General features: G+C 57.7%; 1 protein-coding gene across 2 annotated transcripts in view; it reads left to right on the top strand.

The window, feature by feature from the left end:
- Positions 1-20,662, top strand: part of CPNE2 (copine 2) — a 45,802-nt gene that overhangs the window by 8,692 nt on the left and 16,448 nt on the right. For both annotated transcript variants that reach the window (XM_087420213.1, XM_087420214.1), the window contains 10 exons: positions 5,583-5,794; positions 8,388-8,567; positions 10,255-10,329; positions 12,235-12,306; positions 13,429-13,512; positions 13,789-13,878; positions 14,844-14,942; positions 15,466-15,552; positions 16,999-17,058; positions 18,889-19,022. In XM_087420213.1, the coding sequence (XP_087276339.1) occupies positions 5,615-5,794; positions 8,388-8,567; positions 10,255-10,329; positions 12,235-12,306; positions 13,429-13,512; positions 13,789-13,878; positions 14,844-14,942; positions 15,466-15,552; positions 16,999-17,058; positions 18,889-19,022 (1,061 nt within the window). In that variant the 5' untranslated portion in view covers positions 5,583-5,614. Of the gene's footprint in view, positions 1-5,582; positions 5,795-8,387; positions 8,568-10,254; positions 10,330-12,234; positions 12,307-13,428; positions 13,513-13,788; positions 13,879-14,843; positions 14,943-15,465; positions 15,553-16,998; positions 17,059-18,888; positions 19,023-20,662 lie in introns of those variants that run through there.

Genomic DNA, 20,662 nt, shown 5'->3' with positions numbered 1-20,662 from the left:
TATCAGCTCTTACCTGAATTTCCAGCCTTCCGTCTTGCCCTACAGATTTCGGACTTGTCAGCCCCCACAGTCGCATAAGCCAATGTCTTAAAAGAAATCTCTCTATATATAGATATCTTATTGCTTCTGTTTTCTCTGGAGAACCCTAATTCAGTTGCCATTTGTCTTCCTGGATCTTCTCATCTGGGAAATGGGGTGAAGGAGGCAACTTAGATCTGGACGCATTCAAGACACATTCCAACTGTCAAAGTTTGGTAAGTGCAGCTGTCAGGGCCAGTGGGGACCGGGCGTCTGGTTAGCCGAGGGTTCCGGTTACCAGAGTGTTACCATCTAGACCAGAGGTTGCAGACTCAGAGGTCTGCTGAGACCTGGCCGGGAATTCAGCATGTGAGGCTGGCAGGGCTTGTAGGTGGGGAACAAACATGACATCTGCCTAATTACACCAAGTGTGAGCTAGACCAGAGCCATCCCTGGGGTGCGGCCAGCCATGGAGAGGCCATATTGCAACCTCTGATCTGGTATCCATGCTCAGAGTGTGGTCTCAGATGGGCCGCCTCAGCATCGCCTGGGAGCTTGTTAGAAATGCAGAATCTCAGGTCCCTCCCCAGAGCTGCTGGATCCGAATCTGCATTGTAACAAGAAGCCCACCGCAGAGTCGGCAGGAGGGCTTGTTAAAACACAGGCTGGTAAGTGCCACTCTAGGGACTCAGATAGAGCAGGTCTGGTGGGGGGTCCAGGATGCTGCATTTGTAAGGGCCCTGCCCCTCTCCTTCCGCCCCTTCTCTTCCCCATCTGGGTCTCCAGGTCTCCCCCTCAGCCCTCTGCCTCTCCGACCCCCACCGTCTGCCTCCGTATGCCTGCCTCTCCCGGTGTCTCTCCGTCATGGCCTATCTCTGAGTTGAGGGCCCTCCCGGCCACCTCGGCATTTCCTGCCCCCGGGGTGGGGCACAGCCCCGCTCCTGGGTCCTGAGCCGCTGGACCAATGGTAGGTGGAAGGATGGACTCACAGCTCTTGGCCTCAGCACCGTCCTTCCCTGGCTTAGAAAAGCCACTGCCCTTTCTTGAGCCTCGGTTTCCACCCTGTGAAGTGAGACACGAGCCCCTCTCCTGCTGGCCTCCTGGAGCAGTCCTGAGGGTCCAGGGCTTGAGAAGCAGCTTTGCCATCTCTCGAGTGATGTATGCAGGGGAGGCAGCTGTGATTTCTCTGGGGCTGCAGATTAAAGAGCCTGCTTGGTGGCTTCCCTCCCTCCCTCGTTCACTTGGCACATATTTATTCAGCACTCACTACTTGCAGATGATGCTGTAGGTGCTGGGGAAGCAGTGATGATCCCTCTCTGGTGGAAATTACGTTCTAGGGGGGCAGACAGACAGTATGCAAGGCGAATAGACAAATAAGTAAAATGAGTGTATATTGCAGTGATATGTAAAGGAAACAGCTTGGGGCTGGGACAGAGATTACATCAGCTCGGGTGACCAGGGAAGGCCTCTGAGGAGGTGACGTTAAGCTGACAACTAGATCCGTCATGTGAAGTAAAGCATTTCTGGCAGAAAGAATAGCAAGTGCAAAGGCCCTGGGGCAGGAGAGAGGTTGGCATATTTGCAGAGCAGAAAGAGGCCAGTGTAGGTGGGGCAGGAGGAGCAAGGGGGAGGATGGCATGAGCTCTGGTCAGGTCAGGTGGGGCCCGTCGGCCTGGGGAGGATTGGGTTTCCCTGGAAGGAGAAGCCACTGGAAGATTTTTAGGTAGAGCATCTGATGTGCACGTTCCTCTGGCTCTGGTGTGGAGGAGAGAGTTGGGGCTGGGGTGGCATCAGTGAGACCTGTCATGGGCCAGTGCATAGCTGGGCGAGATGATGGGGGCCTGGCCAGGCCAAGGCAGTGGAAGTGGGGAGAGGAGGACGATGTGGAATCAGCAGCAGCAGTGGGATACGGCGGGTGAAGGAAAGGGAGAGCTCGAGGATGATGGATTCCTAGGTTTCTGGCTAAAACTGGAATGTTCTAGTCCTGTGGCTTAGCACCAGTCTCCAAATCCTATCCTTCTGCCTAAAGGGTAGGATGTCTGAGGAGCTGGAGCCAGTGGACCCTGCTGGGGCTGAAGCCTCTCTTTCTTGTTCATTGCTATAGCCCCAGGGCCCTCAAGGAATGTTTGTTGAATGAATGAATAGGAATTCCCAAGCCCTGCCTTCTCTTTGCCTCAGTTAACCCATCTGTGAAAGGGTATCCCCGCCTTCCATCTCCTTCCCTGGGGTCTGGTCACCCCAGAAGGCCTGTGCCCATCTGGGCCAGGAGTGAGGACCGTCCACGAGCTCCCCGTGCCCCCTCTCCAGCCCGAAACCTCAAATTACCTTCAGGGCGGGAGGGGGAGCGGGGTGGGAGGGGAGCGTTTCCATCTTGCCCAGATGCGCTTGGCAGGCCCAACCCTCCCTTAATGACACCTTGCCCGCCGGCCCTCTTGCTGGAGTAGGAGGGGAGGGGGCCCAGCCCAGCCGAAGCAGTGGTTTCTTTTTCCATTGCGTCAGGCCTCAGGGTCCGGCCCGCCTGCCCGCCGCCGGGCTGGCACAGAGGGGCCCACAGAGGGCCGGCTCTGACCCCTGCCCAACCCAACTCCGGACATCATGTGCTCCCCGTTTCGGGCCTCCAGAAGCTTCCAGCCAGAGGGTGAGTTGGAGATGGGGGACCTGCCACCAGCTGGGGGAGGAGTGCCCCTTCGCCCCCACCCATCGCTCACACTAGCTGGGGCCTGCGAGCTGGTCCAGGTGGGGCTGCAGTGGGCTCCGGGGAGCACAGCCCAGCCCGACCCTCCCCTGTGACCTGGCCCTGCTGGCCAAGCCCTCAGCCAGGCCGGAGCCCGAGCCGGTGAGGGGCAGGAGGCCAGTGCAGGAACCCAGGCGAGCGATGGTGGCGGCTTGGACCAGAGTGGGGGGCAGTGGGGAGAGGTGGCCCCAGGGTGTTAGTATGGGCCGTGCCTTTCTGTCTGTGAGTCTGGGGACGTGTGTGTATCTGTGACCATACACACGTGTGTTCATGCATGAGGAAGTGTGTGGACCTGACACCCCTCAAGATGAAAACAGATGTGTCTGACTTGGCAGTGGGGGGATGGTGGCCCAGGTGGCATCTAGCACGTCGTGAGTGGAGAGGAGGTGGGTGAGCTGGACTCTGCCCCATCAGTGGTGATGGGAGATGCAGGGCTGTGGACAGGGTGACCCCAGAGGTACTGGTGACCTTGGACTCACTAGGACCCTCTGAACCTCAGGCTTCCTTGGACCTGGTTGACTCTCCAGCTGTCCCCACCTGGGTCCTAGTTCCTCACCATGCTCGGCTGTCCCCCCACCCTGGCCAGAAGGCCACACATCGGCCTGGAGGTCTGGAAATCCAGCTCACACCCTGCCTCTGCTGTTTCCTGGCTGTGTGACCTTGTGCAGGTGACTTCTGTTCTCTGGGCCTCAGTTTCCTCATCTGTAGAATGGGGGGTGACTTTCGTGCCCCACCCCCGTCTAGGTAGTTGTAAGCATAAACAGGTGTTCTCTTGGCCCCACAGCAAGATGTCCATTTTGGACATCACTGTCCCCCTGCCCGCCTCGCTGGGTCGAAGACTTGCTCCCCACTCCCCGACTTGGCACAGCCACCCAGCTGCACACAGCGAGAGTGAATGCAGTCCTCCAACCCCTCCAGTGGAAACTAATTTTTACACGACAAGAATAAATCCTGCAGGCAAATTGCAGTGCTGTCCTGATGCTCTGGGCCCGGGTGATTATAATGAGGTTCTAGGGACAGGCGGTGGGAGGGAGGGGGCTGAGCACTGGCTTTGTCGCCATCCAGAACCTCTCCTTGCCAGGCATGCCCGGGGCGCCCTGTGTCTGGAGGGGGAGAGGGGCCCCTGGTGCCAGCCCCACGCTCCCCAGGCCTCCTGTAGACCAGGGCCCATGTCTGCCCAGCAAGAGGCTGGCGCTCAGGGAGTGGGCTGTGGCCTGGGTCAGAGGGAGGGGGAGTGGGCCCAGCTTTGGTCCTTCCTGCCTGGACGACAGCCACCTCCTCGCCAGCCTCCCTGCTGCCTCTCCTTAGTCTAACAGTCCCTTCTCCCCGCGGGAGCTGGAGTGAGCTTTTACAAACACAAATCAGATCATGTCACCTCTCTGCTTAAAACCCTCCAAGCCTTCCATCATTTCATTCCCTCCAGCCCGCAGGACCTGGCTGCACTGCCCACACTCTCAGCCAGACTGGAACGCGAGCTCTGGGAGGGCTGAGCCCCAACGGTCTTCTAACTGCAGGCTCCCAGGCCTGCATGGTTCTTGGGACCTAGTAGATGCTCAGTCAACACTCCAGAGTGAATGAATGAGCCTCAGTGTCCTCCTCTGGAAAATGGGGCCATATTAGTACCTGCCCCGCAGGACGGAATAAGGATTAGAGACACAGTGAGGTGATGTGCTCAGCTCGGGTCAGTGCTCAAAGCACAGCAAGTTGGATTCGTGTTCCCCGAGGAAACCTCTCCTCCCTTCTCCCTCCTCTGGGCAGTGCAGGGCCAGGTACCCACTCAACAGGGAGGGGACGAGACACTAGTCAAGGAGTTGGAGCCCGGCCTTTGTGGGTAATGTTTGGGGGCTGGACTCGTCCACACGGATGCAGGGCCTGTGTTAACTTCAAATGCACCAGTGGAATAAGATCTGACCACAGGAGTCTCATGGGACTGTGTCTTGATGTCTCATGGGCAGATGAGGAAACTGAGGCACAGAGAGCCAGAGGGCTCATCCGCAGGGCCTGTGACCCAGAGCTCCCCTCCGCCCCTTGAGATGGCTTTCCCCACACTTGCTCCAAATGAACACCTTGCGCTTGGAGGAAAACAGAACGCTGAAAGTAACCAAATGCCGGTAATTAGCCTTGACAGTGGAAGGGGCACGTAAGGCCTGGTGCGTGGGATTTTGGAAAGTCGTGTACGGACGAAAGAGTAAATTCTGTGTTGAGGAGAAGGACCAACTCAGGCAGGATCGGAGCAATATGGAGGGTTTGTGTGCTCATCAATTTATACTCGTCCTTTCTTAATTCAACAAATGTATACTGAGTGCCTCCTAGGCATCAGTCACTGTGCCTAGGCCGGGGGTACAAGGTGAACAAGGTAAACAATGAACAAAGTCAAGTTTTGGATAAGTTACCAGAAGTGAGCTTCCTGGTGGCCAAAGCAATGACGGAAACCCGAGCAATTATAAGCTCCACTGTAGCCACAAGACGCCCCCATGTTAACTGCTTGGGAGAAGCCCAGGTTTTCCTGGGAAAATGAATATCTCGGGTGCCCATATCCACCACGATTTGTTGCTGATCTGACAGGGACAACTTGGACCTGTGTGTATCTCACAGGTAAAGATAAACCAAAGCAGAGGATAACTTCAAAGGCAAACTAAAGGCGCCGACCAGAGCCTCCTTTTTTGTGCACTGCTTGCTTTCTCCTAGCTTTGGCATGTGTTATCCCCCACGCACACAGCTTTCCTTCCATCTCTCTACCCACATCTTGAAGGTCAGGGGTGACGCCCCCCCAGGGTGGAATGGCCGAGCAGATGTCTGTGCCCTCTGACCCCCTCTCCTATCCCCCTAGACTGCCAGGAACTGCTGCCGCCACCGACCCCCATGGCCTACATCCCGGGCAGGGGCGCCCCGGCGGCGGGGGTGTCCCCCGTGGGCTCCCAGTATTGCGTGTGCAAGGTGGAGTTGTCGGTGAGTGGCCAGAGCCTGCTGGACCGGGACATCACCTCCAAGTCTGACCCCTTCTGCGTCCTCTTTACAGAGAACAATGGCAGGTGGATCGAGGTGAGGCCCCCCCGAGCGTCTGCGGTGGCTGGAGGGGGGCGACGTGCCGGGGGGGGGGCTCCCCTGGACCCTGGGGCCTCGGGTCAGGCCCTTGGAGTTAGCTGGAGCATAGGCCGGGATGACTTAGAAAATTGCTGCTTGTCAAATTAAGTTGTATTTAAAATGTATTTACAATATTACTTAAAATCGTTACATTTGTGTTTAAATTATTATAATTCATAGATTTCTATTTATAATTATATAATTTTATATTTATTGTTTTATATCATATTTTAAATTCTTATAATATCTAGTTAAAATCTTAAGAGTTTTACAAAATAAATTTGTAAAACTGTACAAAATTTGCTTCCACTTCTTTTTTATTTTTTTGCTGAGGAAGACTGGCCCTGGGCTAACATCCGTGCCCATCTTCCTCTAGTTTACATGGGACGCCGCCACAGCACGGCCTGACAAGCAGTGTGTCGGTGCACGGCCAGGATCCAAACCTGCGAACCCCAGGCCGCTAAGCGGAGCACGCGCACTTAACCACTGCGCCACCGGGCCAGCCCCGCTTCTACTTTTTAAATAATTTTCCACACTTATTCCTAAATGAACACACATTGAAGAGCGAACAGAGAAATAGGGAATTCAGGCTCTGGTCCAGGAGCTGGACCCAGACCCAGCTCTATCACTCCCTGCTGTGTGGCCTTGGGCAGGTGACTGTCCCTCTCTGAGCCTGTTTCCTCATCTGTGAAATGAGGATTTTTCCCCTGCCTACCTTGGAGAGCCCCGAGCTGAGGATGTCGATGGTGCCTCAGCCAAGGGCTTCTGAGCTGGCAGACTTTGGCCTGAGGGCTGGGGAGAGATGCAGCTTGAGGAAAGATATTGAGAAATCCAAACTGTTAGGTTTTTTTTTGGAGGAAGATCAGCCCTGAGCTAACATCTGATGCCAATCCTCCTCTTTTTGCTGAGGAAGACTGGCCCTGGGCTAACATCCATGCCCATCTTCCTCTACTTTATACAGGACGCCACCACAGCATGGCTTGATAAGCAGTGCGTTGGTGCGTGCCCGGGATCCGAACCCACAAACCCCAGGCCGCCACGGCAGAGCACGCGCACTTAACTGCTGTGCCACTGGGCCAGCCCCAAACTGTTAAGTTTTAAAAATTGCTTTGTTCCCAATCCAAAAGGGGTCTATATTCATTGTAGTAAATTTAGAAAATCCAGACAGACCTAAAGAAAAAATCAAAGTGGTTGGGAGCCCGCCCGTGAGGGAGAACCACTGCTAACTATCTGGCCTTCCAGATAGTTTTATATGCAGGTACATTTTCCAAAATATGTGTCTGTTTTTAATAGTTATTCAACTGGGCTACAATGGGCACCCCACTGAACATACAGTGGTTTACAAAGAGTTTCCACAGACGTTAGGTCCTAATTATGATGCCACAGAAGTGGGGAGCTGAGACTGCTGACCCATTTTACAGAGGGGAAACTGAGGTCAGAGCCGGTGGGGACTCCTCTGTGTCACCCAGGGCGTTAGAAGTGCAGCCAGAAGTGGGAAGTGGGGCGTGGGGTCAGCCGAGGACTCCTGGGGGAGCCCCAGACCTGAGGCTGGCGTGTCTGGAGCACCCCGGTCCCCTCTGCCAGGCCTCCAGAACCCCCGCCTGTCCCCCCAGGGAATGGCGTCCTCCGCCACCCCTACTCGTGGCATTCCCCTCACCCTCCCTGACCACCTCACTCCCACCCAGGCCGGCCACCCTGGCTAAAAATAGCCCAGGGTCAAGACCTCTTCCGTCCCTGCTGCTCCAATTGGAAGTGGATAGGGTGGGAGGAAAAATCAACACAGCCTGAGCCCCAAAATAGACTGTCACCCAGACTCCGCGGTCTGGGGCCTCAGTGTCATAAAGCCGAGAGGCGGGGTTCCTGTCCCAGCCCCGCCACCGACCCACAGGACACAGCCCTGTGCTTACCCAGGCGTCGGTTTCCACAGTCGGCAGGGGCGTGGGGCTGCACAGTTCCCAGTTTTGACATCCCAGGATTCTGTACAGGGTGCAACATCTGCCCTGGAGAGGAGGGGACCCCCTGACCCCAGCTCCCCGTAACTACCCCTCCTTCTGTCTCTTTCCTCTCTCGGCTTCCCTATAAAATGTGGTTTGGAAAAAAGGGTTCTCCCAAAATAAAAAGGATGAAAACCACAGGTAGTCTAATCTCTTCATTTTACAGAAGTGGAAACTGAGGCCCAGACGGGAAAAGGGACTTGCTGTCACTTACATCCCCAGGCAGGGACAGGGCCCAGGCTCTTGCCCTGGCACCTGAGTATGTATGGACCCAGGGCCAGAGAGTTAAGAATATGAGTGATAGAGTCAGACCTGGATTCAAATCTTGGCCCTGCCCATCTAGCTGTTCAACTTTGGGTGAGTCACTTAACCTCTCTGTGCTTCAGTGTCCTCATCCATGAGCTGCGAGTAATGATTGCTTCAGCCACCCAGGTAACTGGCCACGAGTGCCCGGCACAGAGTCGGTGTTCAGCACGGCAGCAGCATGATTTCCAGCAGCCCGAGCAGGGTTGAACGAGCGCCTGACTCTGACTCCCGTTCCTCTGCCTCTCTGCCAGTTCGACAGGACAGAAACCGCAGTCAACAACCTCAACCCCGCGTTCTCCAAGAAGTTCGTCCTCGACTACCACTTTGAGGAGGTGCAGAAGCTCAAGTTCGCCCTGTTCGACCAGGACAAGTCCAGCACGCGGCTGGACGAGCATGATTTCCTGGGCCAGTTCTCCTGCAGCCTGGGCATGGTGAGCGGGGCCCCTCCTCTGGTGGGCGAGGGCAGGGCAGTCCCCTCCTCAGACGTCACCGGGCTGCCAAGGACAGGGTCCCTTGTGGAGTCTCTCCTGCCACCTGCTTTACCCAGCCCTATTTTCCTGGCTGGCTCCTAAGGTAGCATCACAAACAGAGACACGAAAGACAGGCACAAAAGTGGGGGAATAGCCTGGTGGGTTTGGGCCAGGTTGAAGAGCTCCCATTGGAAAATACTGAGCACAGTGCCAGCCAGTTGTTGCCACACAGGAGTGGGGACCCCATGTGGCCAGAGCTTCTGATTGTTGGAAGTAATCAAGTGGGAACCTGACTTCCTGGAGCGGGAGCATCTGACCAGCAACCAAGACACTCGTGGTAGTCCCACTTTGAGGCTGGCTTGCTGTGTGACCTTGGGCAACTTCCTTTCCCCCTCTGCGCCACACTTCCCCATCCGGCTCAGTCCTTGGTGAGCTTCTGGAAGGGAGGGGCGGGGCTAGGAGCCCCCGACACAAGCTCCATTCATCGTCTATGGCTGTGTGCCCTTGGGAAAGCCCCCACCCCCTTCTGGGCTTCAGTGTCCCCATATGTCATGGGATAACGATGAGTGCCCAGCCTGGAGGGAGGGGGAGGGAATAAAGTGGAAAATGCTTTGAGAGGACCTAGTGGAGACGGAAATGCCCTGGGCCTTCCAAGAGGTGACGTTCAATGAGAAAAGCAGGGCCCCACAGTTGTGTAAGAAGTGGAGTGTGTCATCAGGTTCCTGCCATGAGTCTGCACCCTCAAGGGAACTGAGGAGAGAGCTTCAGGGCCAGTGGGCAGGGACAGGCCTGACACCAGCGGGAAGCGGGCCCTCTATCCTGGAGGGAGAGGTGGGGCAGGAAGTCATTTTTCCAGGGCCTGGTGAGAGCGGTGGCCATGATGGGGAGGCCTGGACCCCGCTGAGGCCGATGACAGGCAACAAAGCTCCTGCCAAACCACAGTCCAGCCTCTCCCCCTCCTGCTCTCCAGCTCCTGCTGGCGCCTCCATTGGCTGAATCCCCGCAAGCCAGAGGCCGGGGGCACAGGACGAGGCAGCCACAGTGGCACTGAGCAGATGGAGACGGGCAGAGCGTGGACTGGGGAGAGAAAGAGAAACCAGCACGGGGCCAACAGGAACGTGCTCACATCAGCACAAAGACACACTTGCATGTGTCGGGGGAGGCAGGCAGGGTGTGGGAATGGGGTGTACAGAGGCCGTGGGAGGGCGACGACACTGTGCTCCCTTGTCCTTTCTCTGTTGTATTGACCGCTGAACCCTGTGTGAATGCATTCCCTGTTCAAACCAGTGGAAGCACTCAGAAGGAGTCCGGGTTTGAGCCTCTCCATCAGGGATCAGACGCTGAGGAGGGTGGAGTCTGTGGATGGCTTCAGGGGAGGCTGTTAGGGGGAGACAGGTCGGTGGGAGTCGGACTGCCAGGATTCCGTCCCAGCTGTGGGACCTCGGGCGAGTGTCTTAACCTCTCCGGGCTTCAGTCTCCGCAGCTGCCCAGCGGGTTCGCAGTGGCTGCCTCTGCCTCCCCTGGGGAGGATGGCGCAGCGGGAGGTTAGCCAGCCCCGGCATGGAGCAGCGAGCTGTGAGTGATGCCTTTGAGCATCTTCCTCCCCGCCAGCCCTCACCGAGCGCCTCTCTCTCTTCTCTCCCCCCAGATCGTCTCCAGCAAGAAGATCACTCGGCCTCTGCTGCTGATGAATGACAAGCCTGCGGGGAAGGGCTTGATTACGGTACTAGCCCCCCCCCTGCTCTCCCCCCTCCGCCTCTGCCCGCTGCCCTCCCCCATCAATGGGCCGCTTCGCTTCCCTGGCAGATAATCACCAGCTTTGTTTGGAGTAAAAAGCCCAACTTACAACTTAGCAACAGGTCTCTTAGCAACGGGCTCCTGGCTCCACACAAGATGCACTGGGGGCCGCCAAGCTGGGGGTAGGGGGACTGTCAGAGGCCCCCACGGGCTCCTACTCCTCCCTGGAGGCCATCAGAGCCCTTCCAGCATCCCCTCCCGCACCGGCCCGGCCTGTCCTCCCTTGGGGGTCTTTCAGAAGCGCCTTGCCCATCGGAACTCTGCTTGTGGCTGCAATGCGCAGCGATGCCTGCGGTGCGCGATGATTCTCGCGATGCGCAATGATTCCTCAGATGCGCAGTGGTTCCTGAGATGCGCAATGACTCCAAAGATGCACAATGATCCAAAGATGCGCAATGATTCCTGAGATGCGCAATGATCTTAAGATGCGCGGGCTGTTTGCGCCGTGACCTCCTCGGTCTTCAGACTCCCAGACGGCAGGGCAACCTCGGTTTACAGAGGGGACTGAATGCAGCCCAGAGAGGAAGCGGCCCGGGGCGGTTCAGCTAGTGAGCCTCCCTCCTGGCCTGTCCCCCTCCAGAGCGTGTGATGCGCATAACTGGCCGTGCTGGGGGAGGGGGGCCGCACCTCTGTGTGTTCACAGGGAGTTACTCCCCTGCTCTGGAACCTCCTGCTCCCCACCGCCTGAGGAGCCTGCATTCGAGCCCCGAGGGCGCTGGCAGTCCCCACCCTGCTCTCCTGCCTCAGCTGTGTTTTACCCCCTTCCGGACCTGGGTTATGGCAAACTGCATTCTTAGCATACCCTGCATATACCCCGGGCCCTTATCCATTGCTCCTGCCACCTGGAATGTCCCCTCCCAACCCCCCCCCCCTTGGGGTTCAAAACCTCCCCCTCTAAATGCCTTCACAAGCCGGCTCCCCTCCACCTGGAAGCCAGTCCAGCTGCCCCGACCAGCCGGGTATGCCATCCCCTCTGGCATTTCCACTCTTTCCACTAGAGGCCTCGGTTCCCTGCTCTGTGAAATGGGGACAGTAATAGGACCTGCCCTACAGGTTGTTGAGCAAGTGTCACCTGGAGGAGAGGAAGGGAGAGGGGCATCCAGCTTGGCCTCTGTCTCTGGTTCTGGAGAGTCAAATCGCTTGTTACCTGAGGCCATCCTAGAGGTGTGGGGGAGAGAAAGCCATAGCCAAGAGAGGACTCAGCCCACCAGGTCGCTGTTGGCCAGAGGGCTTTCCCTGCCACTCTGTGGGGAAAGGGAGAGGGAGGCCCAGAGAGGGCAGATGGCAGCCTCAAGGTCACCCAGCTGGTCCATGTGGCTGGGCTGAGGTCAGAGGGCCGTGGCTGATGGGAAAGGCGTGGAGGATAGATGACGGGACAGCAGAGGGAGCTCAGGAGGCTCCCATCCCTGCCCTGGGCCTCAGTTTCCCTAGCTGCACAGTGAAGTTGCTGGAATTCCTGATATGTTGGTGTTTTGAGGTGGCTGTGCTCTCTGGGTGTGCAGTGGGTGCCTGAGGGGGCCTGTCAGGCCGCTCCCTGGCCCAGAACCTCTTCTCAGGGCTCATGTCTGGTCCCTCCTCCTACCATCTTGAGCCCTCTCTCGAGGCACATGGGGTCACATACCCAGATGGTTTATCCCATTTTCCAGAAGATGGAAACTGAGATTTGGGGAAGACGAGAGACTTGTCCCAGGTCACCTGGCCCTACCCCTCCCCTCCTTTCCCTCTCCTAGCCCTGGAGAATTGACTCCTGGGGCCCCCTGTGCCCACCCGGCCTGGCAGGGGGGAATCCAAGGACCGGGTCTCAACCCCCCATGTTCCTCTGGCCTTCCAGATTGCTGCCCAGGAGCTGTCAGACAACCGGGTCATCACACTGAGTCTGGCAGGCAGGAGGCTAGACAAGAAGGTGAGGCGGCCAGAGGAGGGGGCCCTCCGTCAGGGAGCAGTATCCCTTCCCCAGCCCCAGGGTTGTGTGGCCCAGCCTTGGGGCTTCTGGCCACCACCTTCATCACCCCCCCAGGGACAAGTCCGTAGCACAGGGCTCTACCGGCCACCTCTTTACCACTGAGCTAGTGAGTTTCCCATCACTTAGAGGTATTCAAGACATGGGCTGGAAACCCACTCCTTGGGACTCCCTATCTCACTTAGTGTAAATGCTAGGATCCTTACAGTAACCCACGGGGCCCCACCTGGTGCGTCCACAGCCCTCTAACCCCCTGACGTCACCTCTTCCACTCTCCCCACCTTCGTTCTGCTTCAGCCAAATCAGCCTCCTCATTGTCCCAGGATTACACCAGCCACCTTCCTGCCTCAGGACCTTTGCACTTGCTGTTCCCTCTGCCTGGGATGTTCATTTCCCTGAATATTCTCAGCACCATCAAGCCTTTGCTCTTATGTCACCTCCTCAGCGAGGCCTTCCCTGAAATGGCAGTGACCCCTGATTTCCCATCCCCTCATATTTCACTTGTCTCCTTAACACTAATTACTGCCTAACACATATTATTTAGTTTTTCATTTCTGTGTCCCCCACTGGAATAGAGGCTCTTTAGAGTGACACTTTTTATTAACTTAAATAAGTGGATTTTTAAAGGACATCATATCCCTTCTATAATGTGCTGGGATGGTTTTAGTTTTTCAGATTCCCACAAAAATAAATAAGTCACATCCTGCTGGGGGCCTTCCCCTGCACTGGGCACAGTCACCCTTTTGAAGTCTTGCCCCATCTAAGATGCTGGAGTTGGAGCTCCTGTGGGCTCAGGGTCTCTGAGTGCAGGCTCTGGTACCCCAGGGTGGGGCGGTTTCCCCTGGGGAGCTGTGAAATGGGGGCAATATGGTTGGTCCCAGGGGCTGCAGCTGCACTGGGCCTCTTGCTGAGCCCTGCAGAGGTGCAGGGGAGGGGGCCAGGCTGGCTCCGCCTGCAGCTTCCACCCCTGACATCGGGTGGGGGGAGGCATCTGGGCCACGCCCCCCTCCTCTCTGACCCCGTAGAGTTGTGCCTTCCTCACGCACATCCTCCTGCTTCCTCCAGGACCTCTTTGGGAAGTCAGACCCATTTCTCGAGTTTTGTAAACTGGGAGATGATGGCAAGTGGATGCTGGTCCACAGGACTGAGGTGGGTGTGTGGGGGACTGGGGGCCTCTAAGCGAGTGGGTCTGCAGTGCAGCCACCCCCCAATGGCTCAGGACGGGGCTGTGCAGTCACAGCCCTGCAGTGCACAGGAAAACCCGTGACTTGTTCCCGCCCTGCCACAGGGGCGCTCACTTCCGTCCCCAGCAGCGTGGCTGTGGGCCTCTCCATCTCGCCACCCCTGTCCCCACTGGGCGGGCCCGACCCCAGAGCACTGCTGCCTCTGGGCCCGAGCTCACCCTTGCCCCTCACTGCCCTGCAGGTGATCAAGTACACGCTGGACCCCGTGTGGAAACCATTCACTGTGCCACTGGTGTCCCTGTGTGATGGGGACATGGAGAAGCCCATCCAGGTGAGGGGCCCTGCCCTGCCAGCCCCGGCCTCCCTCCCGGTCTACCCGAGGCTCCTGGGGCTGCCCGGGCAAAACTCTTTCTTATTAGGATGGAAAGAGAACCGTCCAGGGGCGGGGCCCGGGTCCTGGTCCCAGGCCTGCCTGACCCTCTGAGTGCTCTGGGCGGGCCGCCATCTCTGTGAGCCCCTTCTCTAAACGGGCACAGAACGGCAGCCGCGCTCTTCCCGAGGGCTGCCGTGCTGCTGGTAGGAGACTGCATGCGGAGACACCTGGGAAACGACCCAGTGCTGTCGCTGCAACGAGGGCGACGATTCCTGGTCTCTGGAAGGCCTGTCCTCGGGGACCGTATCTGAGAGCACTTGGGGGCAGCGAGGCAGCTAGGCCAGGGTGGGGGTCCCCAAACACGGTACTAGGATACCCGGCTTCTAGTTCAGGGTCTGCTGCTGCCACCGCTGTGAGGCTTTGAGCAAGTGCTTCCCTCTCAGGGCCTCAGTTTCCCCATCAGTACAGTAGAATGGGTATGAAAATTCCTGCCTCCTAGGAGTGGCATGGCAGCTCAGTTAGAGAGCATGTAAAGCTGGGAGTTTTTGTGCCCATTGCAGGGAAAAAAAAACAGTTTAGGGAAGGCTCCCAGCTATGGCCCACGAGACCAGGTGTGCCACAACCCAAGCCAGATGAGGAGCCGAGTGACGGGTGTGTGAGGAGTCGAGCTTTCTGCACCAGACGGTGCAGCCTCCGTTGCTGGGGTGGGCACATGTTCTCCTTCTCCCAGCAATCATGGAAGGCTTCCTGCAGGAGGCAGCTCAGGAGCTAACAGCGTCATCCCAGGGCAGCTAGGCAGATGCTCGGGGGAGAGGGAGGCACCACCACAAAGAAGACGTGGGGTGTGCTCAGGAAGCTGAGAGGGGCTGGAGAGCACCGCTTTGGGGGGCAGCTCTGGAGTGACTTCCTTGGACCCCCCCCAGGTCATGTGCTACGACTATGACAACGACGGAGGCCACGACTTCATCGGCGAGTTCCAGACCTCGGTGGCACAGATGTGTGGGGCTCGAGACGGCGTCCCGGTGAGATGGGCGCATGCGCGTGACCCCAAGACCTCAGCGGGGGGTGGGGAAGGGGCAGGGGTTTTTGAGTCAGGCAGACTGGGGCTCAGCCCCCACCTCACTGGCTGTATGACCTTAAGCAGGACAGTCAATCTCTCTGAGCCTCAGTTTCCCCATCTGTCAGATAGGAGCAGAGGAGCAGAGTGGGAGTGAGACGATACTGGTAAAGTGCTCCCAGGAGCTTCCGCTTAACTCAGCCCCAGGAGCCGGGTGCTGGGCAACAGTTCTGGGTCCCTGAGTGGACGGGATGGAGATGGGTTGTTTGGGGTGGGGACAGGTGCAGAGCCCCCCACCTTGGGCAGCCACAGCCTGGTGTGAGCCCGAGGTGGCAGGAACCATCTCTGGTGTGGGTGTCCAGGAAGGCTTCCTGGAGGCGGCATGCTGCCCCCAGTCAACGCCATGGAGGGGATTCTGGGGCCCAGGAGAGGGACAGTCCCCGTGGAAACCCCGAGGTGAGCTTCCCTTTCTCTCCCGTGTCGCCCAGCTGGAGTTCGAGTGCATCAACCCCAAGAAGCAGAGGAAGAAGAAGAGCTATAAGAACTCGGGCATCATCATCCTGCGTTCCTGCAAGGTGAGTAGGGGGTGGGGGGGACGGGGCAGGGGCCAGGCTTGGGGTCACATGGAGAGGTGTCGCTGCAGAAGAGACAGAGCATTGGGAATGGAGCCAGCGAGGCCTGGGTTCAGATCGTGGTTCTGCCACATCCTGGCTCTGTGACCTGAGCCTAACCTCTCTGGGCCTCAGTCTCCTCATCTGGAGAATGGGGCTGCTGACGGGGTCAAGCAGGTGAAGGGTTAGTCTCATATCACATTCGTGTGTGGAGGTCACAGAGGGCACGAGATGACCTTCCAGGGCCTCTCCTGGTCGGAGGGTCACTGTAGAGAGTGGCTGCTCCCCAGGCTGGCGGCTTGTCCATTGCGTGTTCAGCATCTGAGGGGCAGAGGACATCTCAGGCCGGGGCACCCTGTCCTCTGGCAGCAACATCAGTGAGGGCTTGGGTACCTGTGGCTCCTGTGGTGTAGCTGAGGCCACTGAGGCCCAGAGAGGCAGTGAGGTTCACACCAGCAGAGGCAGGGGCCAGGCCCGCGGGATATCGGGTAGCCGAGTATCTGCTGGAATCGGGTGGGATATTAGGGAAGGCAGCCTTGGCCAGGGCAGCGAGAGCCCCGGACGCCGGGCTGGAAGGTTCTGAGTGAGTCCTGGCACTCTCTCTACCATCCAGCGGGCCCTGGACCCCGGGCCTCCGTGTCCTGGTCTGGAGACCGCGCTGTCGGCCTGGGGTTTCCATGAGCCTTCCGTGGGGCGCCACGCACACGTGCTCCGTGCACATTAGCCGTCAGGCCGCGGCATCCTGCTTTCAGGCCCTTGTTTCTGAAAATTCTATTCCTCACTTCCCCTTTCACAGTTTTGGGCACCTGCCTTACTTGTTATTTTTTATAATCAGCCTTTCTCCTCCCCTCATTCTTGTTCTTTTTTTAACTTAAATACATTTATTTTGAAAAGAACCCTTATAACTTTACCAAAATTAGAAGGCCAATATCCTTTGCCAGAAGGAGGCAAAGAGCATCAAAACAAACACGGTGTTTCAGCAGCTTTGTTAATTTACAGCAGGAGGCCCTGGGCCAGAGGCCTGGCCTCTCCCTGTTAAAAGTGGAGGTTGGCGAGGGCTGGAGAGGCCTTCAGGATGAATAGCAACAAATTGTGGCTTTCCATGCCATGTAATCGGTCAGTGTAATTGACGCTGGGCCCTGGCGCCCTGCTGGAATCGTCTTGCGTCTGTGTGTCTGTGTGTGCGTGTCCCCTGCCCACTGGGAACCGTTGCTCTGAGTGCTTTGTTATAGAGAGATTGGGGTTTTGTTTTAATCAGATCATGTCCGGCTGCCTTTTTTGGCCTCCTTGACCCTAGTAAGGCTTCAGGGCACAGAGCAACAGCTCCCCAAAGGTCATTTGTGGAGTGTGGCCTGGTGGAGGGCCAGCCCTCGGGTGCGGGGACCTGCTGACTCCCCTGATTCTTTCCAGATAAACCGGGAGTACTCGTTCCTGGACTACATCCTGGGAGGCTGCCAGCTCATGTTCACTGTAAGGCTCTCCCCGACCCCACCCCAGTGAGGATCCTCCCTGAGGGCGCCCACTACCACAGCAGGAGGGACTTGGGATAAACTTCAGGAAGGACTTCCCCAGGGCAAGTGGTGTCTCTGGCCCAGAGGAGAGGGCGTAAGTGGACGGGCCTGAGTCAGGGCTTGGCGGCAGGTCAGGGCATGGCCGCCCAGCCCTCAGAGTGCCGCTGGCTGGCCCCCTGCAGAAGGAAAAGAAGCCGAATTCCTCCCCACTGGCCACAAGGCCGTCCTGCCTCGCCTGCTGCCCCCTCCTCCTTGCTCCCTCGGCTCCGTCCCCACTGGTCCTCACTGTTCCCCAACATACCAGGCCCCGTTCTGTCTGTTCCCTCTTCCTGGAACACTCTTCCCAGAACCTTCTCACGGCTGCCGTGCTGCCATCCTTCCGGCCGTGGCATAGCGGTCCCCTTCTCAGGGAGACCTTCCCCGATGCCTCCTGTTGCTGTGGTCTCTTCTGTTTTATTATCTTCAGGGCACTCTGAAATGATCTTGAGTGTTTCTCGCTGGTCCCTGTTTGTCCGGCCCACTAGACTGAGTGCCCTCAGGGCAGGACTTGCTTTTGTTTCCGCTCTGACCTCAGCACAGCACCCGGTCCCGGCAGGGAGCAGGTGCTCAGTAAATGCTCCTTGAGAGAGAGGACTGTCCCTCTGCCGTGGCCTGGAGTGTGTGCCCCGCAGACTTGTCGCGTTCATCTCATGTTTTGTGGCCCAGCCCAAGGGAAGCCTCAGTGCAGGGGGAGACCTGCTGGGGTTCCGTGCTCTGCCCACCTCCCCGCCTTGCCTCACCGCTCTCCATCACCACCTCTGGAACCCGGGGGGCTGGAGGTCATCTGCAGGACTGTATGGAGTCAGGGGATTGGCTCTGTTGACCTCTAACCCCGCTGGTCACCTCTGCCCCCTGCCCTGCAGAGAGGCCGGGCCCTCCTGTTCCTCCTGCGTGCGTGCGTTCATTCAGCACGGATGCTGAGCTCCTCCGTGTGCCAGACCCCAGGCTGTGCCCTGCAGGGCCCCTCGAGGACTAAGACGTGCCAGCCTGACCTTGGGGCGCTGACCCAGCCCACAGTGACTGAGTCTGAGGTGGCCGTCTGCCCCCTGGGTCCCTCCCCTAACCCCGCTGCTGGGCAGTCTTGCCTGGCTGTCTGAGCTGCTCCTCCAGGGGCTGGGCTGGGAGTCCCCTGCGCTGAGAGAGGTGGAGCCGGACCCCTGCCAGCCCGTCAGCCCCGGGCCCTGTGGAGCGCCTGCGTGGCGCTCTGTGCCCGCCCTGGACCTGCCTCCTCTGGGGCCTGTGTCTGGCCTGTGATGAGTCTGACTGGGGAGATGGCACTGCCCTACCAGACAGCTCCAGGTCCCGGGGCCCCTTGACGGTCTGAGGGACCGTGGGGAGATGGCTTGGGGTGGGGCCAGGTGTCTGGGAAGGCTTCAGTGGGGCAGCGGCATCTGAATTGGGCCTAAAAGATGGAGGAGAATTAGATGGGGAGAAAAGATGGGCTGGCTCTTCCGGTAGAGGGGACCTTATGAATAAAGGCCCAGAAACGGGAACAGATGAGTGTGGTGAGGGATGGTGAGGGAAAAAAGGAATTGGGGCTGTAAGTTGGCCTTGTACCACATCTGGGCCACAGACTGTGTGCTTGGGCACTAGGGAGCCACAGATGGTATTAGAGCCAGAGGAGTAATACAATCAGACAGTTGCCAGGTTTCAGGTCTTCCCATGTCCCATCAGCCTCTCTGATCCCTGGGGGTGAGATAGGGAGCTGGGGTCTTTGGCCACACTGGGTGGCTTTTTCCCCACTCTGCAGGTTGGGATAGACTTCACAGCCTCCAACGGGAATCCCCTCGACCCTTCCTCTTTGCACTACATCAACCCGATGGGCACCAACGAATACCTGTCGGCCATCTGGGCTGTCGGGCAGATCATACAGGACTATGACAGGTAAGCTTGGGGAGGGACTCTGAAGGGCAACTCGGGCTCCATCCAACCCGGGAAGCTCCTTTTGTCAAAGCTAGAAAGGACCCAGAGATCATCAAATCTAGAAATGGCCAGCACACGGCATACGTGCAGTTAGTGTCCATTCCTATCTCTGTAGCAGACATTGCTAATCGATTGCCGAACTCTTACCGACTGAGCCCAGATCTACACGGGGATCATTCTCCACAAAGTACACCAAGTAGCCAGTAAGAAAATGAGTCAGGACAGGAGATGAAACTCGTTTGCTATTGCTGCAGCCTCCCCTTTTAGGGGACATGGAGGCCCAGGGTAGGGGTGGAGAATTTGTTCAAAGTCACAGGGGTCAGGGGACTGGAAGCCAGACATTCTCATTCCTGGGCCCGGCACCTAATGGCCTGACAGTCTCACTCCTGTTGGGAACTTCGGAGGAGCAGCCAGCACGCGTGGGCCTCTTCCATGACCGTGCTTCCTGAGATCTTTGGGTGGGGGTCAGTGGAAAGGCAGTGAAGGAAAGCTGTGTAGGGGGCGTGGCCGCCACCACGATGGGCCACATGTAAAGTCCAGAGAGCCTTGGAGGATCCAGAAGTCACTCGAGGGTTGTAGTGTCATTGTCACAGATGGTGCTTGTTGGGACCTCCAGGTCAGGGGGTGGAATGACCAGGAGGCCGACCCATGGGGAGCAGAGGAGGAAGGTGCAGATGCCAGAGATTTGGCAGAAACAAGAGCAGTCTCAGGAATCCCGTGTGCACTTGGCTTCAAGAGAGAGGCAGCCATGGGCCAGCCCCGTGGCTTAGCAGTTAAGTGCGCACGCTCCACTGCTGGGGGCCTGGGTTCGGATCCCGGGCGCGTACCAACGCACTGCTTGTCCAGCCATGCTGAGGCCGCGTCCCACATACAGCAACTAGAAGGATGTGCAACTATGACATACAACTATCTACTGGGGCTTTGGGGAGAAAAAGGGAAAAAAAGGAGGAGGATTGGCAATAGACGTTAGCTCAGAGCCTGTCTTCCTCAGCAAAAAGAGGAGGATTAGCATGGATGTTAGCTCAGGACTGATCTGCCTCACAAAACAATAAATAAATAAATAAATAAAATAAAAAATAAAAAAAAGAGAGAGGCAGCCTTGGGACCATCATCTGACTCCCAGGGGGCTCAGGGCCTAAGGCGTAGCTGTGATCCCAGGCCATATTAAAAGAAGTATGACATGCAGAGCAAGGGAGGTGGAAGTCCCCATCTGCGTGGTCGGGTGGGGGAGCCTGCTGTTGCTGCTCCGGAGACCTTCATAACCAGCTGCTCACTCAGCCCTCTCTCTGAGCCTTCTCATGGGCAGTGACTAGCAAGGCCCCAGCGAGCACTGGACGCCTGCCCTTGTCCTGCCCCTCCCTACCTCTCCCCATCCCAGTGAGAGGCACCACCGCTCACCCAGAAACCTTCACGTCCTTCTGTCCCGCATCTCCTCCATCATTCTTTCAGCAGATGCTTTCAAAACATCCTTGAATCCATCCTCTCCTCCCACCCCAACGGCTACCAGCCTGTTTGAGCCACCGTCGCCTCCTGCCCAGATCATTTCAGTAGCCGCCTCATTGGTCCCCTGCTTCTGCCCTGGCCCCTAACAGTTTGTCCTC

The sequence above is a fragment of the Ceratotherium simum genome, chromosome 30, assembly GCF_057802395.1.
Source record: "Ceratotherium simum simum isolate JZ-2026a chromosome 30, ASM5780239v1, whole genome shotgun sequence".
Lineage (NCBI taxonomy): Eukaryota > Metazoa > Chordata > Mammalia > Perissodactyla > Rhinocerotidae > Ceratotherium > Ceratotherium simum.
Note: the sequence above shows the minus strand (reverse complement) of the source record. Positions and strands in the feature narration are given on the sequence as shown.